At 39.3% G+C, this 13830-nt stretch overlaps 1 protein-coding gene across 1 annotated transcript in view; it reads left to right on the top strand.

Annotated features, from left to right (window-relative positions):
* LOC122657934 (transcription initiation factor IIF subunit beta-like) overlaps positions 1-11455 on the top strand; it is a 29070-nt gene extending 17615 nt beyond the window's left edge. Inside the window, exons 2-6 of the mRNA XM_043852731.1 lie at positions 7354-7462; positions 9938-10068; positions 10155-10223; positions 10554-10703; positions 11165-11455. Coding sequence (XP_043708666.1) covers positions 7354-7462; positions 9938-10068; positions 10155-10223; positions 10554-10703; positions 11165-11284 — 579 coding nt within the window. The 3' untranslated portion in view covers positions 11285-11455. The remainder of the gene's footprint in view (positions 1-7353; positions 7463-9937; positions 10069-10154; positions 10224-10553; positions 10704-11164) is intronic.
* Positions 11456-13830: the final 2375 nt, after the last annotated feature.

The following is a 13830-nucleotide window of genomic DNA, read 5'->3' as shown; positions in this document are numbered from 1 at the left end:
AAAGAAGGCAAGTCAGCTAACAACAGTCCAGCGAACAAGCAGTCCGAGAGCAAATCCTTGATAAAAATCACAAGAAACACTCAATATGCACTTTGGTTTCAGTTCATGATAGCCAAAGACACTCAAATAGGACACTATCAACCAATAGGGATCATTCCACCTATTACAGCCAATAGAAAACTCAACAAGAAGAGAAACCAGAAGCTGACGATACCTGGGGAGTACCAATGAGTTAAGCTATGCTCCTCAATCAGCTCCTCTTAGTAACTGAGCTGTTGGCAGTCTGAAAGAGGACCCTTAGGCGAACCAAATGCTCCTATCCTCATCCCAAATAGTGAAGGGATGAGAGAGAATCGAACAGAAGACTCTACAGGCTGGCGGTAATCTGCTGTCCAGCTTCTAGGGCTTTAAATCGTAGAGAGACTTAAATTAGGGAAAGACTTGGATGATTTAGTCATCCCAAACACATCTTTATTTATAATCATAATGAAGAATGAAACAATTGTACATTAGCAATGTGGGACTAAACCACATGTACGAAATAAATAAAATAACAAAAGAAAGAGGACCAGAATACCCCCACGGTATTTTGGCCATATAGTTAACACTCCCCCTCAAGTTGGTGCATATATATCATGCATGCCCAACGTGACTAAGATAGGATGAAACAGCTTGCTACTCAGCCCCTTAGTGAACACATCAGCCAGTTGATCAGTGAACTTCACAAAGGGAACACAAATGAGGCCGGCTTCAAGCTTCTCCTTGATGAAATGACGGTCAACCTCCACGTGTTTAGTACGATCATGCTGGACAGGGTTATGAGCAATGCTAATGGCGGCTTTATTGTCACAATAAAGCACGGCTTATTGTCACAATAAAGCGCGGCTTTATTGTGACAATAAAGCATCATAGGAAGATGGACAACAACACCAATATCCTGCAATAATCCTCTAAGCCACAGAAGTTCACAAATTCCTTGTGCCATTGCGCAGAACTCGGCTTCAGCACTAGACCTTGCCACAACATTTTGCTTTTTGCTGCGCCATGTGACAAGGTTCCCACCCACAAAGGAACAATAGCCAGAGATAGATTTCCTGTCAGGAGAACCAGCCCAATTGGCATCAGTATAGGCTTCAATCTTCAAGTAACCATTGGGAGATAGAAGGATTCCCTTTCCTGGAGCAGACTTCAAATACCTCAAAATACGACGGATTGCATCCATATGAGAGGAATAGGGATCATGCATGAACTGACTCTCCAAACTTACAGCAACTGCAATGTCAGGGCGTGTGTGAGAAAGGTAGATTAGTTTGCCCACTAACCGCTGATAAGCACCCTTGTCAACAGGCTCACCCTCTTTCTCCCTAAGTTTTGTAGTAGCTTCCATAGGAGTATCTGAAGGATGACAGCCAAGTAGCCCTGTCTCAGTCAATAGATCAATGACATATTTTCTTAAAGAAAGAAAGATGCCCTTTGAAGATCGAGCAACTTCTATCCCTAGAAAATATTTTAGGGGACCAAGATCTTTGACCTCAAACTCACGGCCAAGAAGAATTTTCAAATCCCTGATTGCAGCATCATCATTACCCGTGACCACAATATCATCCACATAGACTATGAAAAGAGTAACCTTGTTACCAAGTCGTCTGATAAACAAAGTGTGATCAGCATTGCTCTGCTTGTAACCTGCTGAAATCATAGCCTTATGAAATCTGCCAAACCAGGCCCTAGGTGACTGCTTCAAACCATAAAGGGCACGCTTCAATTTGCAAACCCTGCCCTTAGTCCTGTCATCAGAAAAACCTGGTGGAATGTCCATATATACCTCCTCCTCAAGCTCTCCATGGAGGAAGGCATTTTTGACATCTAACTGCTGAAGATCCCACCCAAGATTCGCAGCACAAGATAATAACACCCTGACGGTGTTGAGCTTTGCCACTGGTGCAAAGGTCTCCTGATAGTCAATTCCATAAGTCTGAGTGAACCCCTTTGCAACTAGACGTGCCTTATACCTATCCACTGAGCCATCAGCTTTTTGTTTAACCACGAAGACCCATCTACATCCCACTGGTTTTTTCCCTGGAGGAAGAGCCACAAGATCCCACGTATTATTTTTGTGTAGTGCTCTCATTTCTTCCAACATTGCTGCCTTCCACTTTCCATCTGTAGATGCTTCTTACCAATTTCTAGGAATCGAGATAGAGGAAAGAGAAGATACAAATGCACGAAAAGAGGGAGAAAGAGAGTTATAAGAAACAAAATGAGATATGGGATGTAAAGTAAGTCCTAGTACCTTTGCAAGTGCAATAGGTAGGTCGGAAGGAGATGGATTACCAGGAGATGTAGGATCCGTGTCTGGAGCCGGCAATTGGATGGGTACTGGTGCTACTGATGGGATGCAACGCCCTCTAGTGGATCTGCCCCTTGTATAGGTGATCATGTTGGAGTTGTCAATTCTCTTATGAAATTCACCAATAGTTCTCTGGACTGGAGTTAGCTCCCCCTGAATAGGAATATTAACAACACTATTTTCTATGGTCTCCCCCTGTAAAGGATTCCCATTAGTTGAGGGAGGAACAACCAGAGGTTGTTGGGCAGTCTCCAAAGTAGGATGGGCAGCATCCAAAGTTGGATGGGAAGCATCCAAAAAGGGCTGGGCAGCAGCCGTGGGTGGTAAAGGGGGCTGGACAGCAGCCGAGGGTGGTAAAGATGGCTGGGCAGCCAGAGGCACCTCAGGTAAAGGAATTTCGAAAGCCACATCTTCACCAGCACTCTCCCCCTAAAGAGGTGGTGAAGAATAATAAGAAATGAACTCATGGAAAATAACATCCATACTAACTACGGTACGGCGGGAAGGGGGATGGTAGCATTTATAGCCTTTCTGGGTTGGAGAATAACCTAAGAAAATACAACGGAGCCCCCGAGGTTCAAGTTTGCCTGAAGATTTGGTATCTCTAGCATAACACACACAACCAAACACCTTGGGAGGCACAATAAAGGAGGAATTACCAATCAAAATATCAGAGGGGCCACGGGAGTTGAGTACCCTAGAGGGCAGCCTATTGATGAGATAGGCCGTCGTAAGAACCGCATCCCCCCAATATTGAGACGGGACATTTTTTGCAAACATCAAAGCTCTGGCCATTTCTAACAAGTGGCGGTTTTTCCTTTTTGCCACACCATTCTGGGCAGGGGTATCAATACAACCAGTTTGATGAATGATGCCATGGTTAGCCAAATATTTTTGAAATTGCGATTCTTATACTCTGTCCCATTATCACTTCTCAATATTTTGAGAGTAGCCTGGAACTGAGTTTGGACCATTTTATGAAAGTGCTGAAAACATAAAAAAACCTGATTTTTTGTGTGCAAAAGATACACCCATGTGTGTCTAGAATGACAATCAATGAAAGAGACAAACCACCGATGACCAGAAATAGAGGGTTTACGATTAGGGCCCCAAACATCAGAGTGCACTAATTAAAAGCAAGAAGAACTCCTTTTATTTAAAATAGGATAATTTGAACGTGTCTGTTTGGCCAGAACACACGCCTCACAAAAAAAGTCATCCTTAGTACGAAGGGTGACCAAACTAGGAAATAAATGTGCTAAAATTCCTAAAGGGGGGTGACCTAACCTAGAGTGCCACTGGTAGAGTTCAGAAGAGACTATGGAGTTCTGGTGTAGTGGAGAAGGCAATGGTGATGGAGAGAAGCGACCATCATCAAGCAGGTACAGCCCATCATGCATTTTACCCAATCCAATCGTCCTCCCAGAGTCCAGATCCTGAAACACACAATGAGAAGGAAAGAAAGTGACTTTGCAGTTAAGATCACGAGTAATACTACTAATGGAAAAAAGGTTAGTAGTAAAATTAGGAATATGCAAAACAGAAGTTAATGGAAGAGAGGAAGTGTAGTTGATGATTCCTTTTCCAGATATAGAAGAAAGGGAACCATCAGCTACCTTGACCTTGTCTTTCCCAGAAGTGGGAGAATATCTATGAAACAAACCAGAGGAACCGGTCATATGATCTGTAGCCCCAGAATCTATGATCCAAGGATGTGAAGCTACAGAAGCACAATGACCCCCAAATAGAATACCTGACCAGGCAAAGTGGGAACCTGAAGTAGCAGAAGAATTGGCAGTAGCTGATGTAGTAGAGGCCGCAGCAGCGGAAGATCTCAGCATACGAAGGAGTGCCTATAGATCATCCTGGGATAGACCAGGGTCAGTAGCAGGGGCCGCAGTAATAGTCTCAGTCTGATGGGCCTTGGTCTTAGTCTTTGTCTTGGTCTTGGCAGCCCTTTTAGCTTCAAAGTCAGCCGGTTTCCCATGAAGTTTCCAGCATGTCTCCTTGGTGTGATAAGGTTTGTGACAGTACTCACAAACAATAGACCCAGTAGTAGAATCACCAAGAGAAGTAGTGCCACTAGGTGCAGGAATGGCAGGGGCAGCAGCCTGAAGTGCCGATCTGTCAGTAATAGGAGGGTGCAAAATGGCAGCCCTACAGTTTTCTTCAGAGGAGACCAGGGCATAGGATTGTTCAAGTATGGGAAATGGCTTATGACCCAACACCTGAACCCAAATCTAATCATACTCGACATTCAAACCTGCCAAAAAATCATAGACTCTGATCTTGTCCATATGTTGTTTGTAAGAAGTAATATCAGCAGCTGTACTTGGGTGAAAGTCAGAAAAGTGGTCCAGTTGCTGCCAAAGGCTGCGCAAAGTAGCATAATATTTGGACACTGAAAGTTCTCCCTGAGTGGTGTGAATGACCTTCTTCCGGATTTCATATACTTGGGCATCATTGCCAAGCTGCCCATATGTTTCCTTGCATGCAGCCCAAATCTGAGAGGCAGTGTCCAGAAGAAGAAAGTTATGTTGTAAATCTGAAGTCATAGAGCCTATCAGATAAGACATCAGAACACCATTATTGGCAAGCCACTTGTTCTGATCAGGTCCTGGTTCAGTAGGCATAACACAAGTGCCATTAATATGACTGGTGAGACCACGGCCTGCAATGGCAAAAGAGGCAGATCTGGACCAGAGAAGATAATTCGAGCCATCTAGTTTAATAGGATTTGGTGGGAAGCTATGGTACTCTATCTTGCTGTGACCATCATTAAGTGCCTGATCTGAAGTAGCTGAAGAATTGGTCGAATCACCCATACTGACAGCAAATATGGCCAATAATAACTTCAAAGTAAAGGCTGAATCACCTCACAAAAAATCAGAACCAGCAGCACAAGAAGACCCCTATATCGATAGTGTCAGGGTTTTGAAAAAACCTGAATTGTGGAAATCAATAAAGGGACAAGTGAGGGACAGAACTTGCAGATGATTGGCTGTAACGGTAGTTGAATAACACTGTATAATGTAGAAAATATTCTGCAGAAATTCAGGTCCAAAATCCTATATGATAGAAACCCTATATCGATATTGTCAGGGTTTTGAAAAAAGCCCTGTAATGCTGAAATCGATGAAGGGAATAAGGTGTCAAAAATCTACAGAGAAGTGGCTGCAACTGAGGTCGAGGGACCCTCTATGATAGAAGAAACACCCTGCAAAAAATCAGAACCAAACGGCAGCAACAAGCAGCCCCACACCCAAAGTCGACAATTATCAGGGTTTTGAAAAAAACCCTGAAGATGGAGATCGATTGGGAGTGGGGGTCTTCAATCAATGAGAAAAAAGGCTGGACAGATGCTGGAAAGGGTGCTGAAGAAGCTCCAATAGGTGAGAAACAGCCAGCAATAATGGCTGATCTCCAAAAAACTTGAAGGCTTCAATACGGCAAGTGATGTCCAGCAGCTATTGAGCAGGTATTAATTCATGAGGAAAAAAAATCGGAAAAAGAGGTAGGGAGGGGCAGCCACTAGATCATACGATCACCTCTTGTAGTGCTAACCTTATGGAAGAGGGAGAACCAAGGAGGAAAAAGCAGAAACAAAGAGAAAAAAACGATGGAAGGAAAAAAAGGGAAAAGAAATCAAAAGGGGGGGGGGTCCCTAATTCGAAGTTGGCTTTGATACCATGTAGAGAGACTTAAATTAGGGAAAGGCTTGGATGATTTAGTCATCCCAAGCACATCTTTATTTATAATCATAATGAAGAATGAAACAATTGTACATTAGCAATGTGGGACTAAACCACATGTACGAAATAAATAAAATAACAAAAGAAAGAGGACCAGAATACCCCCACGGTATTTTGGCCATAACAAAATCCACTTTGTAGGTTGCTAATCTCCCTCCATTGATGTTGGTTTGAAGGATATAGCTCCAAAGAATGTAATATGTGTAGTATTTCACATAGTATAGCCTCTATTGGAACCCTCTACCTTTCTAGGGTTCCAAGAAGAGGTGAAGAGAACAACCGAGCTTTAGTTGACTCTCAAACCAGAGGACCTAGCTCTGATACCAAGTTGGAATCTATGAATGGATCGATTCAAGCAATAGAACAAGATTCACAGCAAGGGAAAAAGGAAGAAGAGGAAGAAGAGAGGAGAGAAAGAAGAAGAGAGTTGAGAGAGAATTGATTGTGAGTGAGAGAACATCTCCACTCACCTATTTCCTTTATTAACATATGCTTGTAATTACACAAGCCTCCCTAGGGAGGTAAAAGGTAAAAAGAACAAAAAGACAAAAATACAACTTAACATGACTTATAACAAGACAATGACCAAAATACCCTTTACAATACAAACTCTAACAGATCTCTCCTCATGTGTTTTTTTGTGCAAACCTCTCTTTTATTTTTCTTGTCTTCTCTTCATCCTCTTTCCTTTCTTCTTGTTCTCTGTTATTGTTTTGAACTATTTGGGTATAGAAAGTCTGTTTAGCTTATTTGTCGTGAAGAGTAGTACTAAATAGGATGAGGAGAATTTGGTTTTCAACTTGTAATTGTTTGGGTCATTTTTTACGTTGTTAATAGGTATCTGGAGTAGTATTTGGTTGTGGTAGTGTTATTTTGGGTATTTGGGTTTAATTAGGAGTGTGACAATGATAGAAACCCTCCTCCCTAACTTGAGCATGGGACCATCTGCGTAAAAACACTGGTGGAATGATTTACTCATTTACATGAGTAAACCTACAGATTTAAATTCTTAAAAAAGTGTTATTCATTCTTGGATTAAAATGCATTCTGTTCACCTTCAAATTTAAATCCTTAAAAAGCATTCTTCATTCTTGGTATAAAATGCATTTTGTTCCGGGAGGTATAGGCATTTATGTTTATTCCTATTCATTATCCCATTTAAATTTGGTGTTAAATTTTTGTTATTAAGATTCATTCTCTTTGTGAATCACTTTTTGTATTTCTTTTACACATTTCTTAATTGATAATCAGTTCACAATGGAATTGGCTGGGATTGAGTCTGCAAATATGCCAAAGAACTACTCCCTGAATATGTTTAAAGACTTTGTCCCAATGTCTGTTTTTTCAGAGACAAATCAAGGTGAGGATGGTTTTTCTTTTTAAATAATTGATATTTTATATTCATTTTATTCTTCAGGTTATTCCTTATCCCATATTCCTTGTAAATTGTGATGATTCAATTTTTCATTATGCGATGTCTAAGGTTTAAAGTATAGACAAAAAGTCCAACTGTATCATACTGTTGATTGAATGTATAGATCATATCGGTAATTATACACATAGATACACATGGATATGCATGGTTACTGTTGATACAGTCATACATACGCACATATAATGCTTAGTTTTGGAATTATACTAGGGTTCCCTAAATTTCACAAATGGATCTGTAATGCAGAATCGATCTCGAACCAGGGAAGAACTAGTGAGAGATCAATCACAAAATGTGACAACTCAATTTGATAACAGAATTTCTAACACTTTTTTTTTCCCCCATTTTAAAAGGATATGACTTCGGAATCACCACTAAAAGCTGTGGGGATGGAATCACCGCCAATCCCAACCTATTGATTCACTCATTCACCATAACAGGATCGTCTCTGCATCACAACACCGCAAAGGTTTGACTCACCACAGAACACTCGAAGGCATAAGCCAATAACCCATTCATTCCATCTCCCTCTTCCATTACAGCAGTACAAATGTACAATGCTTAAACAAAAGAACAAAAACAAAGAAATATAAAATTACTAACTTGGCTATTACAAGAAATGGAAACAATCAAATCTAATCAAATCTTTAGTCAAAGGAATATTCCAGCAACCGAATCTTCTAGATATTCTCCTCTCCATGCAAATATGTGGCACACACTCTTCATTCAATTTCTAGATGCGCAGGCCATATTATGGCAGTGTATGGGCCTGGTTTTAAGTTGAACTGTGGTGCTAGATAGGGGCATAATTGGACTGGGCCTTCTTCCTTCTACTCTGGCCTTGTATTGCATCAATTTGGACCATCAATATTTAAGGCTCATTCCATCTAAACCATCCATTTTACAGAGCTTGTAAAACATCATCTTCTCCTCTGGCAAAATTGCCAGTAAACTTCTTATAGAACACCATTAAACCTTATATCCTTGAAGCTTAAACCATTAAATCTTAAATAAAACACCCAAACCTTAAAATATGAAATCTAAATCTGAAAAATAATAGGATAGATGAACCCCTAATGTGAATTGGAGTTGTAAAGGTTGCTGATGACAAATAAATCGTCCTCTGCAACAGTTTTTGGAAACAGAGTAATCCTTTAAAGATGAACGAAGGGGAAGCAAAGAGGGAAGGAGGTTGAAGGAGTAGAAGAAGAGAGGGAGAGAAGTTGAAGAAGAAAGAGATTGACAAAGTGAACTGCCTGGAGAGGAGGCTGTTGCTGCTGCTATAAATGATGGGTCGTCCACTCTTGCTGTCAAACGCTGTTGTATCACTGAATCAGGGAAGGTGGTCATACTAAAATGACATCTTTACTCCTACGGAGTCCTACCATTAATGATTCATTGAACAACTAGTAAGGGGTAAATTGATATCTGGTTTTGTTGGAGAAAGTCACTTACCAGAGAGAGAGGATTGCTCATACTAAAATGACATCTTTACCCCTACCATTTATGGTTCATTGAACAACTAGTAAGGGGTAAATTGGTATCTTGTTATGTTGGGGAACATCACGTTCCATTGTGACACCAATATTTCCCCATTATACAAACCTGGAAAAATAACTAACAAAATATTGTACCAAGTGCTTTTTCTATTAGGTAGTTATCTATAATGTATTTTAGAGTTAATCTTTGAGATCTTGCATCAATCATGACCTCTAGTAAAATACAAATTGTTTAAAAATAATTTTCTTTTAGAAGTCAGAATAATAATGAAGTAAACATAGTAATATGTTAATTGCATATGAACTGGTTTATTATATTATAGGTTGGATGATGTCATTTGCGCGATACAGAAAAAAGGGATGTTAGTAACTTTTTTTTGTGTCAGTTATGCTTAAAAGAAAAAAGGGATGTTAGAAACATCATTCTCTTCCAGTGTGTCCAATTTTCTCATCCCTTGTTTCCACACTAGATCTGGCCATCAACGTTTCAATTGTATATAATTTGGGAGTTTGCAGGAGTCATACTGTATTATCTGCACAGAGGATTGCCTAACTGTGTAGTTGAGATGCCCAAATTTTCATACTGATAATTTAAAAATTCCTGCAAGAAAATGCACACTCTGCATTCAGCTTCATGTGGTCTTTGAAATGTAGGAGGATCTAGGTAGAACTGCATGTTGGTTCTCGGTGCCAGAAAATATATCAAGCAAAAGGTTTTTGTGTATATTCGTGGATGCACATTGCTAGAGATCAATTAGCACTAATGGAGCTGCGTCTGGACGCCCATTTATTTTCTGATCTAATTGAGGACTGCACTATTTCTTGGTATTTTCTTTGAAGATCTACTTTTGAGCTTCTTGTTAAGCTAGTCAAGCACTTTACAGGAGACTTATGTCTTTTGTAGGAAAGGTTGCAGTCGAAGGAAAAGTGGAACATAAATTTGACATGAAGCCCCATAATGACAATATTGAGGAGTATGGAAAATTGTGTCGTGAAAGGACAAACAAATCCATGATTAAAACTAGACAAATACAGGTCGGGGTTTTACAGTTTATCTTCTACATACTTCCAATTGAATTTTACTTCTCTTTTTCCTTAATTAAACTATTATATTTGGAAAGGTGATTGACAATGACCGAGGAGTACTTATGAGGCCAATGCCTGGAATGGTTGGGTTGCCCAATTCTAAGGTACTTATTTGTACTTTTCTCTTTCTTAAATTAGTTGCCTCTCTGTCTGACTGATTACCTAATATATAGCTTCTGCCTTCACACTGTTGTTCTCTACTTGACTTTTTAAGAATCTTTTGTTGAGGTTCCACTCCCCACCTTCAATAAACTGAAGAAAGGAAACATCTCTTACTTATCCTTTGTAAATCATAGTTGATTTGTTTAAAGAAATTAGTTTAGTCTTTCCTCCATGACCTAAATTATGGAAGTGTATACATCTTAAAGATCCCATCACTTACTGTTTGCTGTCAAACATTTCTTATATGAAGTTTTATTCTGCAATTTGATCAGGATAAGAAGAAGGCAACACCTGTGAAAGGACCAGAAATGAAAAGAACAAGAAGAGATCGTGGGGAACTGGAAGACATCATGTTCAAGCTCTTTGAGAGGCAACCAAATTGGGCATTAAAGCAGCTGGTCCAAGAAACTGACCAACCCGCGGTATGTTCTTATATTTCTTATATTTTTGCATGATTTTGCATGAGCAATAAAATCACAACTCATTCTTGGGCAACAACGCTTGCATGAGTAAATTATGTGCTTATTTCTTTGTATAAATAAACCTGTTATACTGATAAAAAAATAATATTGATTAGAGATGGAATCTCGAATATGTAAAAAGTGATTTCAGAAACAAACTTTCGATGTCTCACCCCAAGGTCTCTCTCTCTAACTCACACACACACACTTCGGGACAAGCCAATTACAAATGTAGTCATTTAAATAGATAGAGTTTCTAATGTCACTTAGATGCACTGCAGCACTTTTCACCTCATCCCTATAACCAAATGGCATAATGTTCTGGTCCTTGCAAAGTTGCTAGGGGCTTGTTACAATATAAGTACTTAGATCTTTCCTGGAACTTGTGAACTCTTCAAGCTCTGATTTTCTTTTCTTCGCAGCAATTCTTGAAAGAGATATTGAACGAGCTGTGTGTGTACAATAAGAGAGGAACAAATCAAGGAACGTATGAGCTCAAGCCGGAATATAAAAAATCCGCTTCGGATGTTGATGCTGAATAAAGTATTCCTTTGGGTAAACTCACTGATCGTGCAAGCTAGCATGACTTACTGTTTCTAGGAGAGCTTCACCTTAGGGGTGACTCTACATCCTCTAAGATCTGTAATGTAATAATAACCCAACTGAGGCAAAGGAATAGTTTAGATGTAAAATAGAAAATAAGAAAGGCATACAGAATAAATATTTTCAAACCAAAGCATAGCTTATGGATGCACTGTCTTGATTGCCACATCACCCTAATATAAGTTTTAAGTGCATGATGGCTAGTGAGTGAACCAGTTTTTCAGATATATAGAGCTGCTTCAGCTCTTTTCTGAAAATGGAGGATCCAATGGACTGTTAGTTACTGTTCATAGTCGAGTTGCTAGAGTAATATAAGCTTCACTTGATATAAATCACATAAATGTTGGACTACAACAAGCTTCACTATTGAGGTTTCTTTTAAAAGAGGACAGTTGCTCTGTATGCGAATAGAATAGGGCCAGGCTTTTTCATACAGATTAGCTGCATGTAAAACTTTACCAAAGCCTCATCCCAATTACTTGAGGTTAGTTATGTGAATCCTGTTTTCATTTCACTCTTTTTAGGGTCATATATACCATTAAATCTTTCTCTTCCTTTTTTTCCCTTGTGATTAAGTCACATAATTCATTCTTCCCCATGACCTTTCGACACTGTCAACTTGCGTGGTTCCATTTCTTACTACCTATATGGTTATTGGTCCTTGTTGCACATCACGACTCAATGCAACTAAACCTTGTCCCATGTCCTGACTGAATGGGGTTGGCTATCTACATACTTGCATCTATATCAAGTTTTAGCAATGCTCAGCTCTCCCTTTTTTCTTTAGCATTTGTATCTTATTGCCAAAACAGGGTCATTTCAAGAGAAGGCTGTTTTGACATTCCACCTAGTTGTGCCAGATGGCAGGATGATATGCCAATTCCAATCATTGGATAGATAAGGCATGGGCTGATTGGCTGTGCATGTATTTCAAAGCCAAAATCAATTATATAATGCCTCCTAACATTCCTCTGAATTAGCACACACACCCTCTCCATATTCCGTCTTGGTGTTCACCCTCTGAGTTAGTTCTGGATCTTTTGAGCTTTTTTTTGCCATTTGGTGAATTCCAGTTGGGCTACCTGTCCACAAAATTTTAGTCACATCTATCTTGCCAAATGGTAGATATTTTGGGCTGATCAGATAAGCTGATATGCCTCTGTAGGTGGGATGACCAGATAACCTTTGTTTCAAACATTTTATCTGTTAATATTATTTGGCACAACCCCCTCCCCCCCTTCCCCCACTGTTGATGGATATAGAAAACTTGGATCTGTCTTTAAAGCCTGGAGACTAAGCTAAAGATTCGTCCAAAGCTCAGGCCTATTCCTTGTGCATACTGTGGCTGCCTAAACCAGAGTTTCATCTATCCATTCCAAAGCCTTTCTTTCTGGTCCATGCCATCTTCTTTGTACGAAGTGATTGCATGGATTCCTCACTTTGAGCCTTTACCCCATGACCATCATATCAGTCCATCATTCCTCAATCTTCTTCTCCTTTTTTTCCCTTCCTGAAGTTACAATATGAGTCAATTACATTGTTGATCATGCTTCTGCCATTGAGTCCGAACTGTTTTCTCTGTTGCTTGCTGTAGAGGGAGGATTCCTACAAAATCCCTGAAGGAGATGTAATAGGTTAGATAATTTTGGTAGAATAATGACCTAGTTTTGGCAAACTTCATGCAAAATATTCTCTTCAGTAGTATTTTGTGACAGAAAAATCTAAGCCTCTCTTGAAACCAAATACTGTTTATGAAATCCCTTTTAACAGTGAGACCTCTCCATTTTTGAATAAGGTTTAATATTATTAAAGGTGTTAGTTATTTCTTTTAATTGTTTCCTTAATGTAATGTTACTTGTGTTTCACACCATATGTTTAACTTAATTTTTTGGTTGGAACTAATTGCCTTCAGTTCTTTTGATCATTAAATTAAACACCTCTTTGTCAGTTCTCTTTTCTTTTAGATCATGAAATTAACTCCTCTTTTATAAATCAAATATAACAAATAGCTAAATTCTTGCACTTGATTTTTGGGTGCCTACAAATTAGGTCCACCAAAAAATTAAAAACCACGGGTGGTTATAAAATAGGAGAATTGTGACATTGGAAATTTTGAATCCAATGATTCATTAAAAACACAAACATCAGGTCCATATGTGAACACATTACCCTTGCAGACAGACACAACTTTGATCCAAGTACTTACAAAAACAACACAGGTCTGTCATGATTTTCTTCTTAATCATTTAGTGACAATAGAATATTCAACGATCATATAATACCATACATCACTATGGAGCTATAGACCCGACCAGTGGGATAAAAATAGGTGCATTTTTTAAACCCTCATTGTGATAGGAGACTTAATACTTCATACTAATAAAATAGTGAAAAAGGGATAACCTTTTTCAATACTTTTCAAAGGTTTTATGATGTTTCACCATAAGAAGGGAAGGGAGCTGGTTGGCTGCCAGTGAACGGATTG

The sequence above is a fragment of the Telopea speciosissima genome, chromosome 4 (assembly GCF_018873765.1).
Source record: "Telopea speciosissima isolate NSW1024214 ecotype Mountain lineage chromosome 4, Tspe_v1, whole genome shotgun sequence".
Classification (NCBI taxonomy): domain Eukaryota; kingdom Viridiplantae; phylum Streptophyta; class Magnoliopsida; order Proteales; family Proteaceae; genus Telopea; species Telopea speciosissima.
The sequence above is the reverse complement of the archived record's forward strand: the minus strand, read 5'-3'. Positions and strand labels throughout refer to the sequence as shown.